We start from the raw sequence: 23,095 nt of genomic DNA, 5'->3' as shown, positions 1-23,095 counted from the left end.
TACAACCTCCCCTAAGTTTCAAGTTAAAGGAAATGAATGATACTGTTGTTTTATGTCAATGACCAACGGTAATGATGCATTCAGTAGCAAATACTAAATGCTCTGAACATATTAAAAAAAAAAAAAGCAATTTACCACTAAATAAGGCATGCTGCTAAGCAACCTACATGGGAACATTTATCTGCCTTCTTTTGGTTTTCCTGGCACACTTAATTATATCTTCTTCATTTTATCAGTAAGTGTGGAGTCACAAGTCTAAGGTAAAGGGGTCACAACTCAAAATCTACATGATGACTTCTGTTTATTTTCTCATAAAAAAATAATTTGGGTAACATTTCCTGTAAATGTCTTCTAATTTAACAGTGGAATCTTAAAACCAATTTCAAAGATCAAAGCACAAAAATTATTTAGGTATTGATCTTAGCATAAAATAACATCAATAATTATAAAAGATGAATTAAAAACCCTTAGAATGTGCACTGTTTTTAACCTATTAAATTCACAATGTTACAAACTATTATTTACTTGAACTGCATTATTAGGTATTCATATTCACATACTCAATTAAGAAAAAGTTAGCAAGCCACGATTACATTCCCTGTAGCATTATTTTAAATTATAATGAGCAATCACATAAAACTCTCTACTATTTCTCTAAAGCAATTATTACTTAGTCTTCATAGTGTTGATCTAAATCAGTGATCAATGATGTTTGGACTTTTTATCTTAAATCTTTATTTTGTTTATAATAATTTCCTTGAGTAAGATAAATTTAATTTGTGAAAAACTCTATTGCACAATTTTAAATAGGAGATAATTTGTCAATACTTATGTTTAAAAATATTTTTTAGCCAGAGGAGTGCCATATAATATAAAAAACTGTTGTTCTGAATTGTTTGTTTAATATTACCTTTTGATTTTAAAATGGGATATATGTGGATTTATGAGGAAGCAAATCTTAAAAAGACATTAGGTAAGAAATGCAAATGCTTTGTAAATCTATTTAATTATATCTTATTTACAACAATAATTCAATAAATCAACTTTTAAAGTGCAGGTGAATGACTGTGTGTCCTCATTTCCCTATTAGGAGGCATGTTCAGTGGCAGAAGATTTGGTTCCAAATAGCAGGTTATTTGGAGGATAATGTTGCTATCTGACTATCCTCATATCCCTGTCCCCCCGCCCCCCCTGCCCCAAACACACACGCACACACACACACACTTTCTTATTTTCTGATACCCTCCCTAAAAGTACATTCATTGTTTCAGTCAGAGTAGTTTTCAATATATTTTAACTTAGCTGTGTATGTGGGAAATTATAAAAATAGACCCAAGAAATACTGGGGATTAATGTTTTTTAATAATTTATTTTAACTGGGCTGACCTTGCTAGACCACATTCTTCATAATTGCAGTCATCTGTGGAGAGATGTAAAAATACAAAAAATGGAAGAGAGATCCCATTAGATGTGGTCTTTGTCTTCTGCAGATCACTTACCACAGATCATGAATGAAGCTGAATAATATTTGAGCAGTATCCTATTTATTCATAAAGCTGAAATCCAAACTGTAAATACAGCAAGCGCCACAGAATGGTGTTGATGAGGATTAAATGTGGCTTCTGCAGTAACTGTACACATAGCATTCCACTGGACACTTGGTTTCTCTAAGAAACACTCCCGTGAGTCATTAACATTTTACAGGAACTTGTCTCAGACTCTAAAGGTGTTCCCGTGTATTTCAACTAGTCAATTCAGTATTAACAACTAGGATTAATCATGACACTATATGGGCAATCTATGAAATTATTATCTCTGCTTTCAATTTTACTCTAAAAAAGCACTTATTGAGTAAATTAAAAAATTTTTTACTTTTAATTGTCCAGAATTAGCCACGATCATGTGAGTAATAATATGCATTTTCTATTCAAGATATAATTGGATAGAAAAAATACTCAGGGGTTATGCTGGATAATTTTAAGTGGGTTTAATATAGTTTATTGTTAATTATTTGAGGTATAATTTATCTTCTCAATTCCTAAATGTATTCATTTTTATAAGGAAAGATATGATATATTTCAGACACAGAAAGTAAATATTTAGAGATAGACTCATGAAGCATTTCCTTTTCCTTACAACGTTTTGTGCCTATAGAGGAAACTAGAGGTAAAGGTAACTATAATCTAATAACAGGTGTATAACAGGAAAAGGTATGAATATCTAATGATTCTTCATTGAGTCAAATTTAAACACTCATAAAGCATGTATTAGTTTGAGATTTTTATTTGTTCATAAGAGAACATTACTCCATATAACATTTATTTCTAAGAACGAGCCATTATAGTTAACATAAAATATATGTCATTATTCCCTGACAAATAACCCAAATTTTTTAGTAAATTCTTCTGTCTTTTGTGCTTAATGTTTAAATGAAATATACTTTTACTTCACAACTTCTAAGAACTATGGAATATGTTTAAAGTTTTACAAATGTCTTTGTTTTATACTTTAAATGGATTTTTTTTTAAGTATTTGGAATCACTTGGATTTTTTTTAAATGAATCTTAAAGTATTTTCTCTGTGTTTTTAAATTAAATATCCATTTTTTAAACTTTTTCTTTTGAACTCATTTTAGATTTACCCAAAAGCTGTAAGATAGCATTCATTTCTACAGAAGAAAGTCCTCAGACTAAACAATGTTTGCAAAAAGTTAAACTCTGAGTGGTCCCAGGACTTAGCCAGTTGAAGACCTTAGTTAATCCTTGAACTTTGGAGATGTTCATCCACAATAATTACCATGTAAGGCAACCTACTGTCAACAACAACTGAGGGGCAAAGATAATTTGATTGTGTATGCCATGCAGATCCTCTGTAATCCAAGTGAATATGATTTTTGGAAAATATTTCTTTTTTCTAAATTTTAAAAACAGTTTACTTTGTTCAGTAATTCTAAATTTTACTTAATTTCACTGTCTTGAGAAGTCTATACTTTAAAGATAGATATGCTTGCTGCTTCTAAAAAAAAAAAAATTAAAGTGCGTTACTCACTGACCCCTGCTTCCTGATAAATGGGATATTCAAAAGATAGACGTCCTTTCCCCCTCCATGGCTTTTCATGTTTCTGTGGAGGCCTGGTTTGAAAAATCGTTTCTTTTTGTGGACATCTCAGACAGAGGGCACAGACTCAGGCTGATGATAGAATTTTGACCATAGCTCGGCAGAGAAGCTGTACATGGCAAATGTAGTTGGACTTACCTGAACAGACAGGGCATGACTGAATGTTTTAACCAGTTACATATGTAACCTGGGTCTCTCCCATTATAATAAGGTATTATTTGTCTTGTCTTTTCAAAGACTAGATGAAGATATTTAACAAAGAAATCCTTCTACCAAGTTCTTCAGTAATTGCCAGAGCAGAATAAATGCATAAAATGAGCTTAGGCCATGAAGCATTTTTATGTTTAAATCTAAATTCTCATCTCTAAACATCTCTATTAACACTGCAGATTTGAGTTGCAACCATCCTCCTAATAAAATGTGAAACCTTTAAGATTGTGAAGCATTTGTAAATAATGGATCCTTTAAATATCCCTGAACTTTATTCTAAAACTTATAAGGAGAAATAATAATTGCTTTATATAACCACTGATAACATTTTAGCATTTGATGAAGATGTTAATTTATGGTTGGTTAGCAGTTTATGGCTGTCATTAGTTTTTCAGTTTGGTCCACATTAGAAATCTATTTTTCTTTTTTATTTTAATCTGAGACAATTATATAAAGATATGGTTATGTTTTATCTAAAATGTATCATTCTACTATAGCATTTCAAATTATTCACAGATCATAGTTCTTATATGTGCATATATGAATTTAAAAATACAGCAATAAAATGCTTGAAACAGATCATAAATTTGCTTCATATTTTATTGCATCTCTGAATCAGGTTGAGAAGACAAGGGCAACTATGGTCTTTGGGAAAGAATTAACTCTTTCCCAAGCTGGAAAGGAGACTGATATCACAGTGTGCATAATTAAAGCTAACTCCCCATCAACGTATCCCAGAGGCTTACTTGTAAGATAGGCTTGTCTATCTTATTATATATGGTGGGGAGGGGGGTCACTGCAAAATCCTCTTTTCCTTTGCAGTCTAACCTTCCCAGCCCAGTCATTTCTCTTAAAGTTTCTAATCTGTATTTCTATATTGCCAGAATTAGAGAACACAGGGGAAGGGAAAGAAAGAAAAGTCACACACACACTTGCACATGCACTCAGGGGTACCTGGTAATTTTGTAATAGTCCAGAAATCTCCTGGATCCTGTTAAGACGAGTAATTTAGATAAAGTGGTAGAATTTAACCCAAATTAAACCTCAGGAAAAGCAAAGAAAGAGTTTCCCAGCTTTGCTAGGAAGCAAAGAGCTCTTTGAGGTTTAAAACTAGGGCGTTTTTCGCAGAATTCCTAGTTTTAGCAGGGCTGTGGGGTGTTCCAGACAAGCCTGGCATCTGGAGGAGAACCCACCTGCCTTGGGGGCGCAGGGGACAACTCGATCCTAGTGCTACCTCTAGAAAGAGAGTTTGAGGCAAAGCCTCTGAACTTCGCTTTCTGTGCCAAGAAACTTGGAAGCTGGATGTGAGCTGGAAACTTGCTCACACAGGAGGGGCTGGGAACCCAGTCCAGGGGAAGCACTGGGAGAACGGGAGCTCTGTGGCTGCGGATACCAAGTCCCTCCCAGGGCGCAGCTCGAGCAGAGCAGCGCGGTGGGCACGTGTATGGTGGATGTTCTGTCTGCAATCTCGGGCTGGCTGGGAAAAGGCTCCTTCACTTCTGCTCTCCCAGGTCCCAGTACAAACATTTGCCCTGGCCTTGGGGTGAAACAGACACCTGGTTTTTCAGCACAACCTAGAGAACCTTGGTTCTAGTAATCATATACCCGTGGATCAGGAGAGCCAGAGATCCAACGGGAGGAAAAGGACTCTTAACCTGAGAATTTTTTTGCTCTTAAACTTAAGTTATTGTCTCCTGGTTCCCTCCCTCCTCCTTGCCTCCCCTCCTTCCATCTACTGTGCCCAATGTCTGATTTAAAGGGGCAAATTTAAATCAACTGCACTTCATTGGCTTGGCAAATCCAGGGGCATCTGAGTTATAAGTGCCAACGCAGAGCGCGCAGGAGACCGGCTCATTTATTTTGCCCACACAACAAAAAACTGCTAATTGATGTAAAGTTGCTTGGCACGTGGATAATTTAATCTGGGCTGCATTTTAATTAAAAGAAAACTTATTTATGTTTCCGATGTTTATGTCTTGCAATTTAATTTTGTTTAGAGGCACTGTTGTATAGTTGGTACCCCCCCCCCAATACACACCCCACCACCACCACTTCCCCAACTGAAGCACAGTTTCATTAAAGGCTTTGGTAAGGAGACTCCTCTGACCAGGATTCATTACCTCCTGCCTTCTACGAGCACACTTTCGGGTCTCCACTCACTCTGACGCTCCACCTGGCAGAGCCGCCACAGTGTGCTGCGAGCCGGCAAGTGAACTCTCATCATTATTTTTCAAAGTCTGGGAAGTGTATTATCCTTTTTCCTAGTGGTAATTAGTTACCATAGCATCTAATACGTAAATGTGCCCAGAGCACACCATTAACAGTTAAACGGAGGATTCAATTTAACACATGATTATATCTTTCATAAGTCATTACATTGGAAAAGTCGATGCTACTCATGCTGGAGCAATCTTGGGGTCCGGGGCCCGTGGAAAGGTTCGGTTCCAGAGTCCAAGACCAAGAGCGCGTGGAGAAGGGTAACCTGTGAGCCTGGGCCCTCCCTGGTGAGCTGTCGGCAGTAGGGATGGGTGGTGAGTGGGATAGAAGGGAGAAGAATTTAAGCTCAACACACTATCTTGGGGGGATGCCCAGCTGCGGAGAGTGGAGAATGCACCACAGAGTGCGCGCGCACTCACACACACACACACCCACACACACACACACACACACACACGATGGGGAGGAGATACAGGGGGTAACTAGCAAGATCTTCAGAGATGATCAGCTGCTGGTCCTGTAGGAGTCCACGAAGAGGTCCGACGCTTCTGTTGGTCCTAGTGTCAAACTGGAGAGGGGACCTAAGTAGGAATTAAAATTTAGAGAAGACAATTGAAATTAGAGAGAGATTAGAGAAGGAAACCGGTGGAATAGAAGGCCAAGTGGGACCCAAGTGGGATCCTTGCTCCGCCTCATTTGCCTACTTTCTGTTCCCTAACAGGCGGGATATAGCAGGATGCCTCCCGGCGGGACGGCTCGCGAAAAGCGCCCTGAGGTGTGGTGGGTGTGGAGCGGGCTCCCAGGCGGGGCAAGGTGCTCTGGCGGTCTGGTACGCCTCCCGCTTATCCGCCGGCCTGTCAGCTCGGGCCACAGGACAGTTCCGCAAGACCACACGTCCGCCCCTGCTGCTCAGCCATTCGGGCCCGTCGTGCATGCTCGGGTCTGGAAGTCCATCTGGGACCCACAAGTGTGGGGGCCAATTTTTCAGAGTGGGCCGCAATTCAGGACTCAAATCTCAGAAAGGAGACGGCGCCGGGGGTTCGCCAGGTGGGGGAAGAGCTGTTTCTCCAACCATCGGCTTCCTTCTCTAAAAGCTGCTGCTGAAGAAACTTTGAAAAGTTTGAGGCCCTATGGAGGGCCACCTAAGTAAATCGCGGAAACCCCTCCCGTTCCTTTCAGATGTCCTATCTTTATTCCTAGAACCAAACGCTGGCCCACTCCTGGATTGGGAAAGAGAATTGATTTGTCTTAAATGACCAACATGAGAATAAATATTATTAACCTTGCTATTTTTAATAATTGTGCACATTCACCTGACATTCTCAACATGCTCTCCTTTCCCCAACCATTCCAAGTCTCTTTCAGGAGTAAGACTGGAGATTGAATTTTTAAAGAGTGAAGGAAGGACGAGCATTTCTTTTCCGCCTGAAGTCCAAGCTTTGTTATTTGTACAATTTCTAATAATAGTTGAACAGTACAGAGGTTACAGAGTAAGTATTTCAAGGAGGTCCTCTTAATAAGGAGAAATATTAAGCAGTAAATCTTGAGCAAGTGTAACCCCTATAATGCTAATATGCAAAAAAGAAAAAAATTCAACTGATGGTGGCTGTGGTTAATTCCTAATCAGAATGATGGACAGCAGGGCCAGAACAATACAAACTAATGGCTGTGTTGCTGATCACTTTACCCCTTGATTAAAGACACCCAATTATGGCGCAGAACAGTGTCGTAATTATGTTTCTTAATCACATCCAGGAGGTTTAATTGCCTTAACGATGTGTTTCATTAAATGAATTTAGGTATTATAGTCGACAGTTTTCATACACAGTTGTTTTCAAATTAACATAATATTAGACATCGTCATGGAAATTGTTTTAATAATCATAATTAGACGCACCCAGGCTTTGTCTGGTAAATGCTGAGAGACGGTCTCTTCCTGCCCGGGGGCTGCCCTAGTCTGTTCCCTCCCTCTGCCTCCACTCCCTGACTGGGAGGGCTCCAGCTTCAAGGCCCTTTGCTGTTATGTTTTCTGAAAAGTTACAGGTTCTGATTAATCTTTTTTGATGGCAAGTGGAGCAGAAAATATCCTCCCTCACCCCCCACTAAGTTTGATGTCATTTAGGGATATCATTATGAGCTGAGGCTATGCAGACAAAAATGCATGTAGCAGACTGCCTACAGAGGAAACACTCTCACTCCACCACCATCGCCATCGCCACCATCTCTAAAACCTCCACCACAGGAAAAATCAAGCCTTTTAAAATTGAAGACATTATAAAGGTCCAAATACAAGCCTATTCATTCTTTAATAGAATCAATTCTCAACCCAATCCCCATATAATCCCTGAAAATGTCATTAACAAGCCACACTAGTAAGTTTTGAAAATCTCTATGGGCATTGTTTACACTTATAATTAAGCCTTCCTGATTCTCCTGTTACCAAAAAAGTGGAAAGGCACAATAAAAACCATTCTCAGAGAATCCAAATCCATCTCTTTTCCTTGGCTTTCAGGCAGTTAGAGATATAAATTTTGATTAAAACTCTTCAAAAAACTTTACGCTCTTTGATAGGCCCTGGCATGGTTAACAATACCATACAAGTGGGAGAAAGAATCCCAGGGGCAGCATGGCCTTCAAAGTTCATGCCAGCAGATGGGAACTCTGGATCTCCTCTGGGTCTCACCGGTGACCCCATTTATTTCTCTTCCAATGACCAGGCCCAGCCATCGTCCTATTAACAAGTAAACAAGTGAACTAGAACTACTCTTAATTGTGTATCCCTGCCAAAACTTTAGTTCCACCTTCTCTGAAACTCCTTTCTTTTTTGTTACCTTTCAAGCAAAGAGTAACACAGAAGAGAGGTGATTGCTCCTTCCACAAAGCACAGAATAATAAAATGTTTGATCAAAATATTTTAATAAAGATTCTTTCTGACATAGATACACATACAAATGGTCATACATAGCTGTCATAGTCTGATTGACCTATTTAAGATATATATCATTCTTTACACATCCAAAACCCGCCAGTAGATCCATCATAGCTCCCAACTCGCCATCCAACCTGACAAACTGAATTTGTATTATCTGCAAGGAGTGGAAAATAGCAGGACTCCATTTTTTAAAAAAAGGTTTTCTTGATTTTCATAGGACAGAAAGGCAGGCAAACAGCCATGCAAACTAAAACTGAAAGCTCACTTTGGGTAAATAGCTTCTCGCTCTTCCTTAGTTTTATTTCTTTTTAAATTTTATTTTTTTTAGAAAAATAACAAAGGATTTCACACCATAGGCAAATCAAACCAGTTTTTTAACTTAAATAATTCTCCACAGTTAAAATAACTTATATATGTACATATATATTAAAAGCAATTAAATTAGACCTTTTAAAAATGCACAGCACAGCCTGGAAAAATATTTGCTTAGCATGTTCTTACTTATAGGATCTATTGCTGTGATGTCTTTCCCTTTTAGAATGCAAAGGAGTCCCCTTTCATAAAAAGAGATCAATTCATTCATCAATTAAGAATACACCTTTCCTGTAATTTTTGGACTGAAGCAATTTATTAAAGCTCAATTTAAATACAGGGATGATGCAACTGAAAATATCCAGGTGACCTTTGATAAACCTAAGCAGCTCAGATACATCAATATGTCTCTTCATACTTGTTGGCAAATAAACCTTTTAAACACTTGGCACACAGTATAAGTTAATCTATAAAACAGAATTTTAGAGGCATTAAAAAAAATCTGCACATAAGACCCATGACCTTAACACATGATAAATATTGTTGATGTGGAAGGGTCACTGAAGAATAACAAATAAATACCATGAATTGTTAATACATCATTGCAGAGTGAAAAGTAACAAGGTGCACATAAATATTTTTAAATGCAATTCTTTCAGCCACAGTCAGTTTTTTATATCACTCTTGCCAAAACTTTTGAGTGTTTTCACAGGATTAAAGTTCAGAGACAATAAAAAATACAAGTCTTTTCATAGCAATGTGTCTCTTTCTGGTTTTTTCCCCCCACTTAAATAAGTCTACATTTCAAGTTTTTCTCCTGGCTCAGAATCAAAATTTATTTTCAAGTGCCCTTTCTGATTTGTCTGAATGAATATTCCGTCCCACAAGCCACCCAACCCGGACTCCTCCTCTGCCCCTCAGCACTAGCCAAATTCACAATTATTAGTAGGATTAGTATTTTGCCATTGAATAAATAATCTCCACGCTTAATAACCAAGCGACTACTTCCCAACTTATTTCTTAAACTCCCTTGCGGTCTAGGCTGCCACCAAAGTTGCCACTTTTCTGAGAAAAAAAAGACATCCATACTTCATCCCAACTCCACCTCCCTCCTCCCTCCCTCCCCACCCCAAAGACGGAGATTCTGGGGATGTCAAGGCTAAAAGTCCCGTTTGTCTCTGATATTTCTCCTCAGTTCTCGCCTCTGCTTTGTTTGCAAGTGTTTCACAACTATGAGAGGACCAAAATAAAAAGGGAAGGGGGGGGGAGGCTTTTCACTTTCCTCTGGTTTTTGGGTCGGTCTTGTGTTTTCGGGGGGGGGGGGGGGGTTGTTTAAGGCTTCTCCGTGCACTGTTTGCAGAGGCTGGAGGAGACGCTGTTAAACAGGGCGCACTTCTCCGGACAGGAGGCGGCCGGGGGCAGCCCAGCGCTGAACGGGTAGCCGGCAGCCTGCTCATAGGCGCCAAGCGCCGGGTGCAGGGCAGCGGCCGCCGCCGCCGCGGCGGCGGAGCTGGGCAGCGACGCGGCCGAGATGGCCTGGCCCTGGTTGAGGTAGGCGACAAGACGCCGCATCTCCTCCAGGGCCTGCGCCTGCATGAGGATGTAGTTCTTCGCGAGCAGCAGCGTGGCGATCTTGGAGAGCTTCCGCACCGAGGGGCTGTGCGCGTAAGGGATGACCGCGCGCAGCTCGTCCAGCGCGTCGTTCAGGTCGTGCATCCGCCGGCGCTCCCGGGCGTTGATGTTGAGCCGCAGCGCCTTCTGCTCTTTGGATTTCTTGCTGCTGCTGCTGCCGCTGCCGCTGCCGCCGCCGCCGCCGCCGCCGCCGCCGCCACTGCTGCTACCCCCGCCGCCGCCGCCGCCGCCGGGACCCCCAGGGGGGGCGCTGGCGCCGCCGTGGAGGTGGGTGTTGGAGCAGCCCTCGGCCGCCTTGGCGCCGCCGCCTCCCGCGCCCGGGGAGGCCCGCGGGTCGCCGACTCCGGCCCGCAGCACCAGCTCGCAGCGGCCGTCGCTGTCGTCGTCGGGGCTCTGCTCGCCGCCGCTGCTCTCGGCCACCGAGCCCCGGCTCGCACTCTCGCCGTATTTGAGGCACAGGGCGGCCCCAGCCGGCAGACTGCTCAGGCTAGGGTCGCCCCCAACGCCGGCAGAGCCCACGAGCAGCCCGGGGACGCCCACCCCGCCGCCGCCGCCACCGCCTCCCGCGCCGCCACCGCCTCCCCCAGGCGGTGGCAGCAGCAGCCCTGCCCCCTCGGGGTCAGCCGGCTCGAAGCAGCCCAGGGGCGATGAGGAGGACGACGCCGGGCGCTCCCGGGGCGGCGGCGCCAGGGACAGGTCCATGCCCGGGGGCGTGGAGCGGAAAGCCGCCTCCAAGCGCTTGGCGGTGGAGGCGCTCAGGCTCTTGTGCAGAAAGAGGTCGTCTTCGCCCGCGGCGGCCGCGCCGAGGTGCAGCCCGCGCTCCATGGTCCGGCGCCGGCGCGCAGCCCCGGCCCGCCGCGCCGGCCGCCGCCGCCTCGGCTGGGGAGTCAGGCGGCGCCGCAGACGCGCCCGAGCCGGGCTCCTGGGCTGGTGCGCGCGTCGGTCCCGGTGCTGCTGGCAGCCCTCTCCCCTTCTTTTTCTTTTTCGCCTTCCCCCGCGCTCTCCGCCTCCTCTTCTTCTTCTTCTTCGTCTCCAGCCGATGGTGCTGGCTGCTGGGGCTCACCATGGGCCGCGGCCCCGCATGGTGGGAGGGTGGGCGCGGAGGGAGTGGAGCCGCCGCCGCTGCCGCCGCCGCTCTGAGCCCAGCCCCGCGCCGCCTCTCCGCACCGTTTATCTTGCTTGGATTCACCTTCAAGAGATTTCCGGACCCATCAACCAGCCGCCGCCACAGACGGGGGAGTCTTTTACATCATTATCTCTGAGTAGGTTATTATGAAGAAGACTCGCCTGTTGGGACAGCGCTTTCTACCCAATCAGGTTAACGTTTTAATTAATAGGATTAAAACGGTAACAAACAATCGCAGGCGCTATCTGGCCGCGAGTCTGAATAGTTTCATTTCCCAGGTCTGAAGACAGGCAGCAGCTAGAGCTTTATAAAAGGCGCCGGCTCCATTATTCTGCGTGCCATCTGTATACACAGCTTAGCGCATATGTTTGCAAGGCGCTGGGTCCTGTTAGTAACCCAACAACTGCCTTTAGCTTGACATGTGTGGCGACTTTCACTCATCAATGAGCACACTAAAAGCCCTACTTAGAGCCGAGGATGTTCTTTGCTCCTTCAGCAAATTGTAGATCGGCGGCAAAGCCTGGGAGTCCCGGGGAAAGCAGACGCCCCCATCCGCCGCACCCCACCCCCACTGCCCTTCCCTCGCCACTGCTGTCTCATCTTGTGCTAAATTACCCTTGCGGGCGAGAATTATACTCCACCCCTGTTCGTAGAATGACTCTGATCCGGATTTGGTGATGGGAGTTTCGGGGGGAAGTAGTGTCCCGATGGCTTGCCCCAAATTCACCCAGGATTCTCAGGAAGAGAGCAAAGCAGTCGTCCCCCTTGAACACACTGCCTTATTTCCACCCGCACGCCCACTGCCCATTTCCTATCCGGGTTGGGGAGGAAGAAAAAAAAAAAAAAAAAGGAAAATGGAGAACAACTTGATCATGCAGTCCATTATAAAAAAAAAAAAAAAAAAGGAAGGGGTGCGCTTGCAGCGGTCTCCAAATAACTGAGACAGTGATGGTGATTATGAAGCATACGATTTCCTAAACGGGAGGAAACTGATTTCTCAAACTTTCCTCAAGATTAAAATCCAGTTGTTTCAGAACAGCCAACTCCACCAGGAGTCAAACCCTCTCACACACCAAAGGGGGCATTTGTGCGTATTTATTTACCCGGAAACATAACCGACAGCTAGGAAGCCATTCAGGGACCTCTGGATCTGCCTCGGTTGTTCTTGGAGGGCTAGGAAGGGGAGAGCTGTGAAAACCAGTGCTCCTTTCCGGATGAGAAATGGTACACGCGGTCCTCTCGCTCCTGAGTTCGATCTGGGAGCACATGGTATTTAGCGGCTGGTTTTCATCCTTATGACATAAGTAAAAACAATATTTCCCAACACCTCCAATAAATCTTTCTTATGTGGCAGAATTACTGAAGCCTATGAAATTTTTGGTTTCTCTGGTTTCATTAAAAACCTTTTAATTGTGGCTTTCAGAGTTGGCCCCAGGTGTTGGACTCTTTTCATTACATTTTGCTCTAATGTGATGAAATTCTAATTCTCTCCTTACCATATGGTTAAATTTCCCCACTGAGAATTAGTTGAAAAAGGAGAAATAATCTATTAATCTCTGTAATAGATTCACAAATGAGGTTCGCCACAGAACCTGTTTTTGAATGGTAATATCAGAACAGTTGGGCGCCTTATTTCATAAAGGAGGGGTGAGGACGACACAGGGGCGTCTGCATTTTCACCTGGAAAGAATGAAAAGGGGCCCAGCGGTATCTTTCCAGAATAATTGCCTGAGATTCAGTCTCCTGGGGACAGAAATACTGCGCAGTCGTGGGTTACTTTCGCGCCTTCAGATTTACTGGAATCCAAAGATTGAGAAAAAGCTAGCGGGCTGCGGGAAGCTATCCAGCCCAGGACCCATGCCGGTGGTTCTGGAAGGCTTGAGCCGGCCCACGTGTCTCACTGGGGACTTAAAAGCACGTTTACGTGTAGGGCGGCCTCTCGCTTGCCACTTCCCTCCCACTCTCCCTCCCCTGGCTCCCGCAGCTGTTAACCTCTCCCTTTAGGAAGCTAAAGACACGCTCCTGTTATTGTTTTTCAATTAGCAGCTTTGTTTTCACTGGGATCATAAACAAAAGTTCACTATAAACATAGGTGAGTCCCGTGTGCTTGACCGTAATTTACCAAAGTCCTCTGGTCACTTCCCGAAGGGCTGAGGCTGGCGCCGTCGTGGCTCTGGCCTGACAGGCGACAGGTCCCCAGATGTCTCACGCGGTTTTCCCAGCCACCCTGCCTATCTGAGCGGGCCGGACTTTTCCGTGCGACGCCAGCATTCCTGATGGCCCCTCAGTGGGCACTAGATGGGCGAAGGATCCAGCACGCCTGGGTCCGGTAGGAGCTCGGGCTTAGCTACCCGCTGCCAAAATGGGCCGTGCTTCGCAGGGCTGTAATGGCCGAGCTGGAGCCCCACTGAAGGGGCTCTGCCCTGGCTAGACCTCGGACCCTCGCGGGACCCTGGTCCTTCGCCGCTACCACATAACTCAGCGCGGGAGAGCACCTCCACTCCTGTCTTCCACCTCCCTGCTCTCCCTGGCCATCCAAACTTCTAGAACAAACTTTTCCGCAACTATAGTTCACTCGGTTGGAGCCCCAAACCTCTCTCTTTGGTAGTTCAAGAAGACACCCCACCCCCCCCCCCACCCCCCCGGTCTCCCCGGAGGAGGTGGCTGCTTAGTAGTCACAGGAAACTTAGCTTTGGGAAACTGCTGGAGAATTTATAGAAGCTCTAAATGTGGGCCTTGTAACAACCGTTGGGGAATGGTCTTTGAGGTTTATGCACTCGTAAACTTTTGCTGATTGCTTCTGGGAAGTTGTCAGGCACTTAACACTGCATTTATCTTAAAAGGCAATGAAAACACATCTGCCTGGTGTCTCGTTACCTGGTTTAATCGTGGCCACCCTAAGTCACCGTCTAGGCTCCCTTCCCTCACTTGAGTGGGATCCTGCCGCCTGGCTTCTACCTGCAAAGGACTGGCCTCAGCTGCTCACTTGGTGCCCTCTGGCCCGAGGAACTCTGGTTAACTATGCTTGAACTTTATTCCGCCAAGAGGCTGGAAAAGAGCTCCGGAAGCAGCTAGCGATTTGGAAAGGTAGCAGTGAACAAACCAAAATAAACACCTTCTGGCTGCTCAGAAAGAAAGGGTAGGAAATTGGCGGGCTGTGAAAACTCATGACCCACAGATGACCTCTTGAGAATGATGCATTGAAAACTAAATACTGGGACTCTGTGCAGTTTCAGAGACGATCACTGTGAATTACCAAAGCAATTGGGGGACAGGAGACAGGGGACACTCGCAGCAGAGTGGAGGCGGCTCAGGCAACTCTGCCGGCGGGAAGGGCAGGTGGGCATCCATCACCAACACCCAATAGGGCTCCCTTGTGCTGCCCAGGTTGGCGCTGTGAGGCTCATTGTCCACAACACATCCTGACAGGGAACATTCTCTGCAGAGTGTTGGATACAAAATTTCCAAACGCTAGAGCATGTTGTGCAAAAAACAGTTTTGTTACAGCAGGAGGGAACATACCTATAGCTTTAAAAGCATTCTAGAATATTCAGCAACCATCACCGCAGTGAAATTTAGAGCATTGAACTTCAGACCAAACTAAATTTTTTAGGTCATAATTAAAAGTTTTGGTGATCATCTTTATTAGCATTTGCCTGAGATTTGAAATAGGACCCTAAATAAAGAACAGAACACAATCTAATCTACTTTAAAGAGCAAACCCAGTTTTTGTTATTTCTATAGCCCTAATAAACAGTTTACTTATCGAGATTTTAAAAGTTAGGAGAACCCTTGAATACTGGGATTTGGGTATCTGTGTGTGTTTCCTAAAGGGGAAAATTGTCCTATTTGTGTGAGAGTACATTCTAAGAAGTAAAAGCAAAGTTTGGCAAGAGTGACATGAACTTTGGCTTGGGAGCTGCTCTGGAAAAGCAAATTTCCTGGAGAGTTAAGGGAACCCTGTCCGGGCTGCGCTGGTCCGGAGTCCTGCCTGGAAGGTCGCACGTGACGGGAACCGCAGGGAACCCAGCGCGGCTCCTTCCAGGGAGGCCGCTGGGGAAGTGCTATCTCCGAGCCCTCCGGGACAGTGGCCGTCGCGCGGAAGCGGGGCGTGCCCCCAGCGCCAATCGGAGGCACGCTGACCTTGAAGATTCATTTGCCTACCCCTGCCCTTCGCCCGCCCAGTGCCGTCCGATGGCACCTGGGTCAGCTTGAAGCCTGCACAGCTGAGGTTGATCGTCCAGCACCTCGCGGCGTTTGGGAAAGCGGGATCCAATCCGCGGCTGAAAGATTCAAGCCCATCAAGCTCCTCCAGTCAAGCCTTCCGACGTCGTTTTGTCATCAGTATCTTCTCCTTTTTTTCGCCAGGTCCTACACAGCTCACCTGCAGAGCCACACTGTGGTTCCACCGGTGTCTTGGGGATTGGCGGGGCTAATGAAGAGGGCAGCGAGGGCGCTGGGACCATGGGCGCTGGAACATTCCTGGCAGCGCGCCAAGGGCTCCGGCATTGCAATTGTCCCGAAGTGCGTGTCAATTCCAAGGACTTCGTGGAAAAGTTGAAACCTGTTGATCTAAGTTCTTTCGGGAAGATTTTCTTTTTCTTTACTTTAAAGAAAAGAGGTTGACCCTCAAGCTGTTGGAACCTCAGAGAGCCCGGAGAAACAATTTTTTTCAGTATGACTGTGCACCCCACAGGGGCGCGCAGGTAGGTTCCCTACCCCCACCACCGAGGGCTCATTTGGCTCCCGCGGGAGCTTTCCGATTGTGCGGACTCTTAAGGGGAGGGGCTCGGGAAGGCACGCGTAAAAGCTTGGCGCTTGCCTGTCACTACAGAGACCTCAGAGAACGAGAGGTTAGACAGTAGGAGATAGAGGAAGGCTAGTGAAGAGTTTCTGCAGAGTTCACTCCCCTCTTGGTTAGTTGGGGCACACTCCTGCATTCAGCTGCATTCCCTAAGGGCTGATTTACTTATTCGTGTTACACGTGTTTCCTCCCTGGAACCATACCTTCATCGAACGTTGGGAAATATTTTTAAAATAAAAATTGTTTGCACAAAAAAAGATGGACAATTTTAGGGCTTGCCTTGTGTCACCAATTAAGAAACCCGCAGAGGTTTTAGTTTGGCTTTGGGATTTTAGCGCGGCGATTTAAAACCCACAGCGCCATCTCCTGGCAATAAGGAGAATACCAAGGTGGATGACAATACTTAAATGCTGAATATGAAATATTGAAGGATGAGACAATTTTACGTCTCCAAAATTATTTCAGTAATAAATTGATTACGATTACAAAACGTGAGCTGGAAATTTATGATCATTAAAAGTTGTCAGACACTATTCTGGAAGCTAGTTATTTGTAAATAGAAGTTTGTATGTTATATTTACATACACATAGGTTTTACAGAAGCAGATATAGTTGTTATTCTAAGGACTTATGATAAAACATAATTCCCTAATTTGCCATAAGTACATAATTTGAAAGAAGAAAATAACCATAGCTTAATTTCTAAATCAGGATTTTAATTAGTCATTTTATGCCAAAGATACTGTAACTTTATAAATACCTCAGGGCTCTCAGGAATTAATTGACAAGTGAAACCCAAGTGCTGAATACTATTGAGATACTTTAATCGCCAAAAGATTTCTTTTTCAAGTGTGGGTGTTTTCAGTAAAAACAGTTCTCTTCACTTGCTTTTTGGGGATTCTACTTACCATATATAGCAGAAAGGAGACAAATGGGAGATGATGATGTGTTGAGATATTACTGCTGCTAATAACTCATCGAATTTTTCCAACCAACATTAGTAAATAATCTTCCCCACTTCTCTCAATTAGGCTTCTGCTTTCTCTGTTTAATAGTCTTCTCATGGCACAGTCTTTCAGAATGTCTTATTTAGGCTTTCTGAACTTGAAATTATCATCTGAAGCCAAATCCTTTCCCTCAAATTTAATGCACACAACAGAATTATGGATACTTAACACTTTGATGAATTAAAATGTTTCTGAAGTGTATTTTCACAAGCTTTGATCCTTTTTATAAATACAATTAAAATCCAACTTTGAGATGATACCCTAATTAAAATATTATATTATAATAATATATTATATTATAAATACAATTAAATATATTATAATAATATATTATAAATACAATTAAATATTATAAATACAATTAAAATACAACTTTGAGATGATACCCTAATTAAAAACATTTCTCATCTACAATTATATACACAGGCCAGCTGCTTATAATACAAATAAAGTAGATATGCTTTCGATAGTGTACAAAATATTATGAATATCCTTCAAAAATATTGTAGCTCAAACAGACAAATGTAAACCTTACTTCAGTTAAAAGATTAGTTTTATTTGATTCATTACAGTGAAAATCTATTAAGCCAAATATTTGGACTCATTTACTCTGTCAATGTAAGAGTTCCTGTTTGAAAGAAATTTGATTATGTATAGGAGGAACTAGATAAACAGATGGCTAGCTAGAGAGCTTTTCACAGTTAAATTTTGAAATTTAACATGGATAAGTTTGACACCTTCTCAAACATTTTTGATGAGGTCATTTGATCTCCTCTAGCAATGCAGTATTGTTGCACATAATCAATTTAACTTATGTTTAAGAAACATTCACTGGGCTTTTCTAGTAATATATTTGGCTGAAAACTGTACTGATTGAGTTGTCCACTTGGAGATAAACACATACACACACATACACACACACACATTTGTGCTGTATTTACACAATGGTAAGCAAGTATTATAAAAAATGAAACCAACAGCTGCAAGGCATCATGACATAAGTGTCTTAACATATAAATAACATTCTTCTGATGAAATGTTTCATTCGGACTACCTGAAGGGGGCCGTCATTTGCAGACTATGTTGCAAAACTCATGTTGGCAGACTAACTGGATTGTGTATATATGGTGGAGCAGTGCCCATGTGGAGAATGGATATTACTATGCAGGGGGCATGGGGACATTCAAGTTAACCCCAAAAGTGATTTAAGGGCCTCCTGGTCTTAGACACTTGCGAAAAAAAAGTCTCCCATTGCCATTATGGAGGAGAAGTTGAAATCTTGTTTTGTAATCCAGGTACTTAAACATTCTTACTCCCTTGAGTCCCTTCCCATATTCCCATTGTTTTTGAGAACAAGGATCATGGGGGGACAAAAAGGAAGAAAGAAGAAAGAAGGAAGGAACAAAGGAAGGAACCAGGTATGCAGATTTGAGGCCAAAGAACACATTGAGTATATTCAGTGTTTGTGGAAAGTCCTTGTCTCATAAAGATAGAGTCTGCTTTTCTTTTGAAAGGAAGTTTGTGGATTATGATTTTTGCCTATGTCCAAACCTGATTGCACTTCTCTCTGAATTGCTTTAAAAGGTATGAGTAGGGCACCTGGGTGGCTCAGTAGTTAAGCAACTACCTTCAGCTCAGGTCATGATCCCAGGACCCTGGGATCGAGCCCCACATCCGGCTCCCTGCTCAGCAGGAAGTCTGCTTCTCCCTCTCCCACTCCCCTTGCTTGTGCTCCCTCTCTTGCTGTGTCTCTCTCTGTCAAATAAATAAATAAAATCTTTAAAAAAATAAAAATAAAAATAAGAGGTATGAGTAGGTGTAGTAGAAATAGCAGATCCTCTGTCAAGTAACTCTGTAATCCTTGGCAATTTTCTTGATCCTACTTAGCTTCAGGAGGACTATGGATCCGGTAATCATGCCTATCCTGACTGTCTCAGGGTATTAATCAAATGGTCTATGGGGAAGCGTTTTGTAAACATTAAAATGTTATGTGAATTTAATGTTAACACTTTATTATGCTTTTCCATTAAACCAGTTCAGTCTGACTGTTCCATTAAACCAGTTCAGTCACCTTTAATTATCATTATTGGTTTGTGTTTTGTTTATTTTTCTATCACAATGTTCAGATGCTGGCAGATTTCATGGCTTCCGCCATGCTGGAGTCTCATGGGAGCCAGAGCCAGAGCTGTTGGACACTTGATATTCCCACTGCTTCAGTGTCTATATCCCCATTCCCTCTCCCTTCTCCTGAATATCCCTAACTGCCCTGCTTATGGAGGGTTTGCTCTCTTTCTGCTGTCTTGAACTGAATGAATTTGTCTCTAGTCAGTTACAAAGTGGTCGCCATAGTGTGATTTGACTGAACTAACTGGTATATGGATAGAAAAATGGCCGTAGATTTGGCTCCAAGTCAGTTCTTACTCAGATATCCCACTGCGTTTCTATCCTTCACAACAGTCTTCCATAATAAGGCTTTCAAATGTGTGGAGCACACTTTTCAGTTTAGTGACATTTGTTAAATTAATGATTATATCATCTTTCTTCCTTCCTTCTAGATCATTAATATAAAAGCTTTGTGAATCCAGATCTATCATTGATCTTGGTGTGGCATTTGTTTCTTCCTCCCTATGGCTGGAGACATCAATGCTATTATTATTTCTGTTGTTTATGGTCCATCGGGCAGTTTTCAATTCAGTTGACAGTGTTCATCTCAAAGCCAATTTGAATTAATTTTTTATGAAAGATTTATGGAGACAATGTATGTCAGAGATCTAAATTTATTATGCACCTTGTCTTCTCTTACCCACTAATTTAGTTATTTTTATCAAGAAAGAAAATCAGGTTTGTCTAAATTATTTTTTCTTTTTAAACCTCAGCTTTTTATTGCTCCTTGTTTTAATGTTCTGTAAGTATTTGAAGAGAATTTCTACCTAAAATTGTTATTATTTTATTAGAATTAGAATTAAATCCATTCCTTGTGGATTGAGAAATACATTTAAAGAAACAGAGTGGTAACATACTATACTTATAGAGATAGATGGTTTTTATAGACTTAGGGTAGAAAGACTTTCCTAGGCAAGGCAAAAACCCAAGGACTCACACAGGAAAAAGTTGACACATTTAACTACACACGAAAAATTAAATTCCTGTTCTGTAAGGAAAGAGACCATAAACAAAGTTAAAAGACAAATGGCAGACTAGGAGGTGAAAATAAACACATCCAATATACAAAGAGTTTCTACAAAACAGCAAGAAGCTACCTAATAAAATAAATAGGAAGATAATTTAATCTGGCAACTAGAAGAAATATAAATGTCCAAAGCATGATATAAAAAATGTTGAGGACCATTAATAAAAAAAAATACAAATTAAAACAATTTTTAAAATAGGCCAAAATTATTAAAAAATTAATAATATGTAGAGTTGTGAAGCGAAACAGTTGTACTCAAAATAGTTATAGTCTTTCGGGGAAGGTGATTTGGAGTCTGACACAGAACTAATGGGCTGAACACTATATATATGTATAAAGATTTTCTGAAAGGGCAGAAAACATGAAACAATCTAAATGTTCTTCAGTAAGCAAATGATTACATAAATAATAATGCCTCCATTCTATAAAATGGTATGCAGATATACAAAGTAAATGAACTGACCTGGAAAGACATTTCTGATCCATAATTAAGTTCAAAAAGAAAGATGTAGAATATAATATGGGTATTTTTGGAATCACAAAGGGTATGTGGGTAGATACATGCAGGAAAAAAGTCTATAAGAAGTTTACTGATAGTTAACCCTGGTTCCCTTGAATTGGACAGCTGAAGGGTAGGGGAAACTTGAACTGGAGAGCCAAGGGTGGTTTCCTATGAGTTATTTTAATTACCTGGATAAAATTATGCAAGTAGATATTTGCATAATTGCTAATAGCAATTATATATTTGCTATTATGTGAATAGCTTTTCTTAACAATTAAAAATCTTAAGAACAAAAGATTCAATAAAGTGCTAATACTTTCTCTAGGTTCTTTGCATCATTATTTATTCTCTTTTCCTTTTTAAAAGTATTAACAGTAGTTTTCCTAATTTTAACCACTTGCTCTCCATATTTTTGTCCCTCAAATTTCATTACCTGAAACCATTTTCTCTCATGTCATTTGCATCAAAAATGCATTTTTTAAATAATAATGACATTTATGAACAATATATATTCTCACTTCCCCAAAGTTGCCAGCCCTTCTTCCCCAGCAACTAAATTTTTGAGAAACAACAACAACAACAACGAAGACATGAAAAATACATACTGCAACCTCAGTGCCTTTATTGCATTTCAGTAAAGAACAAGGCAGTTTTACTTTGTAAATTGAGCCATTTTATGATTTTAGCATAATCACAGAACCGGTTTTTAAATACCAGAAGAAATACAGATTTTCCTGGAACAAGAACTGTGACTTTCAGCTCTAAGTGATTCTGAGGTAGGGCTTTACCCTTTTGGCCTCTTTCCATGGTTTGTATTATCATTTGCCCATGCTGTCTACTGGTTCAAGAGTGAAAGAACAATGGCTCTTGCCTTCGAGGTACTCAAATTCCCCCTCTCATCTTTCAGGGAGTGCTATTTTCCAGTTCCACTCAGATGTCTGATTGTCAGCTTTATGTCTCAGAAAGTATTCCTCGCAATTCAAGTACAGTAAAGTATCTAGCTCCCGCTAGCCTCTGTGTACTATATAACTTTTATAGTCATTATAAAAAAATAATTTATTGAAAAAACTTAAACCTTATCCAACTCAGGTGACTTTTGATTTAAATGTCTGTGAGCCTGGCTATGGTAATCAGTGATGGCAAGTTTTTTTTTTTTTTTCCTCCTGAATTAAGTTTGCGTTTATATCACAAAGTTAGAAGGTACGAAAATAAAGACATCTCAGATAACTAGTTAGAAGAAATGGAGAGTCCACAGTCCCCATTTTACCATTACTTGCTTTGGAATCACATTTAATACAAGGCCTGGAGAAACTTCCTTTTCTTTGTGTCGTATTTTTTCTTTTCTATATATTTTTACTTTATTTGAGCTGCTGCATAGTAAAGTCTAAAATACAGCAAGCCTCACTCCCTGTGAGTGTTTATTGGAAATATTTTGTTAGACGAAATGATGAGGAGCCATGCGAGCCATTAATAGTAATATTAGACATTCAGAATAATAATTAATTATGAAAAGATTTTTAGGAGGTTATTTAAAGGCAAAGGTATGGGCAACAAATCTCTATGAATGCTTAACTGCTTACCCTCTAAAGACATAAACTCTCCATATATTGTGATCTGAATTTGAAGGTGCTGTGCTGACAGCAGTATTTCCTACGCACACGGATAGAGCTGACAAGATCAATGTGTCCTCTGCACCCCTTACACGCTCTGGCTAGGGATTGTGTCCATTGCTTCTAATGTGTGTTTCACTACCTGTGGGTTGCTGTGTTACTTAGTCTTTAAACATTAAAATGAAATCACTCCTTACTCAAATGCAAATGCAAATAGCACCAAGCTATTTTTATATTTGCCAACTGAGCTCTTCTGACTCGGACTGTGGTCAAAGCAATTAAGTCATCTTTCATCTGTGGGTAGTTTGATGTGCCAAGACCCAGAAATATCATTTGTGTTGATCATGCTACCATTTAAAAGAAAGCAATTTGCATACTACTTAAGGTCAGAGCGCCTCTTCACTGTGTGTGTGTGTGTGTGTGTGTGTGTGTGTGT

General features: G+C 42.1%; 1 protein-coding gene across 1 annotated transcript; it reads right to left on the bottom strand.

Annotated features, from left to right (window-relative positions):
- Nucleotides 1-10,088: 10,088 nt before the first annotated feature.
- BHLHE22 (basic helix-loop-helix family member e22) lies at nt 10,089-12,341 on the bottom strand. The gene has a single exon (XM_032882640.1). It carries the CDS (start codon nt 11,243-11,245, stop codon nt 10,121-10,123), a length of 1,125 nt encoding a protein of 374 aa, XP_032738531.1. The 5' UTR covers nt 11,246-12,341; the 3' UTR covers nt 10,089-10,120.
- Between the last annotated feature and the right edge of the window lie 10,754 nt (nt 12,342-23,095).

The sequence above is a fragment of the Lontra canadensis genome, unplaced genomic scaffold (assembly GCF_010015895.1).
Source record: "Lontra canadensis isolate GAN:19392208 unplaced genomic scaffold, GSC_riverotter_1.0 scaffold83, whole genome shotgun sequence".
In the NCBI taxonomy this organism is placed as follows: domain Eukaryota; kingdom Metazoa; phylum Chordata; class Mammalia; order Carnivora; family Mustelidae; genus Lontra; species Lontra canadensis.
This window is presented reverse-complemented; position numbering and strand designations above follow the sequence as displayed.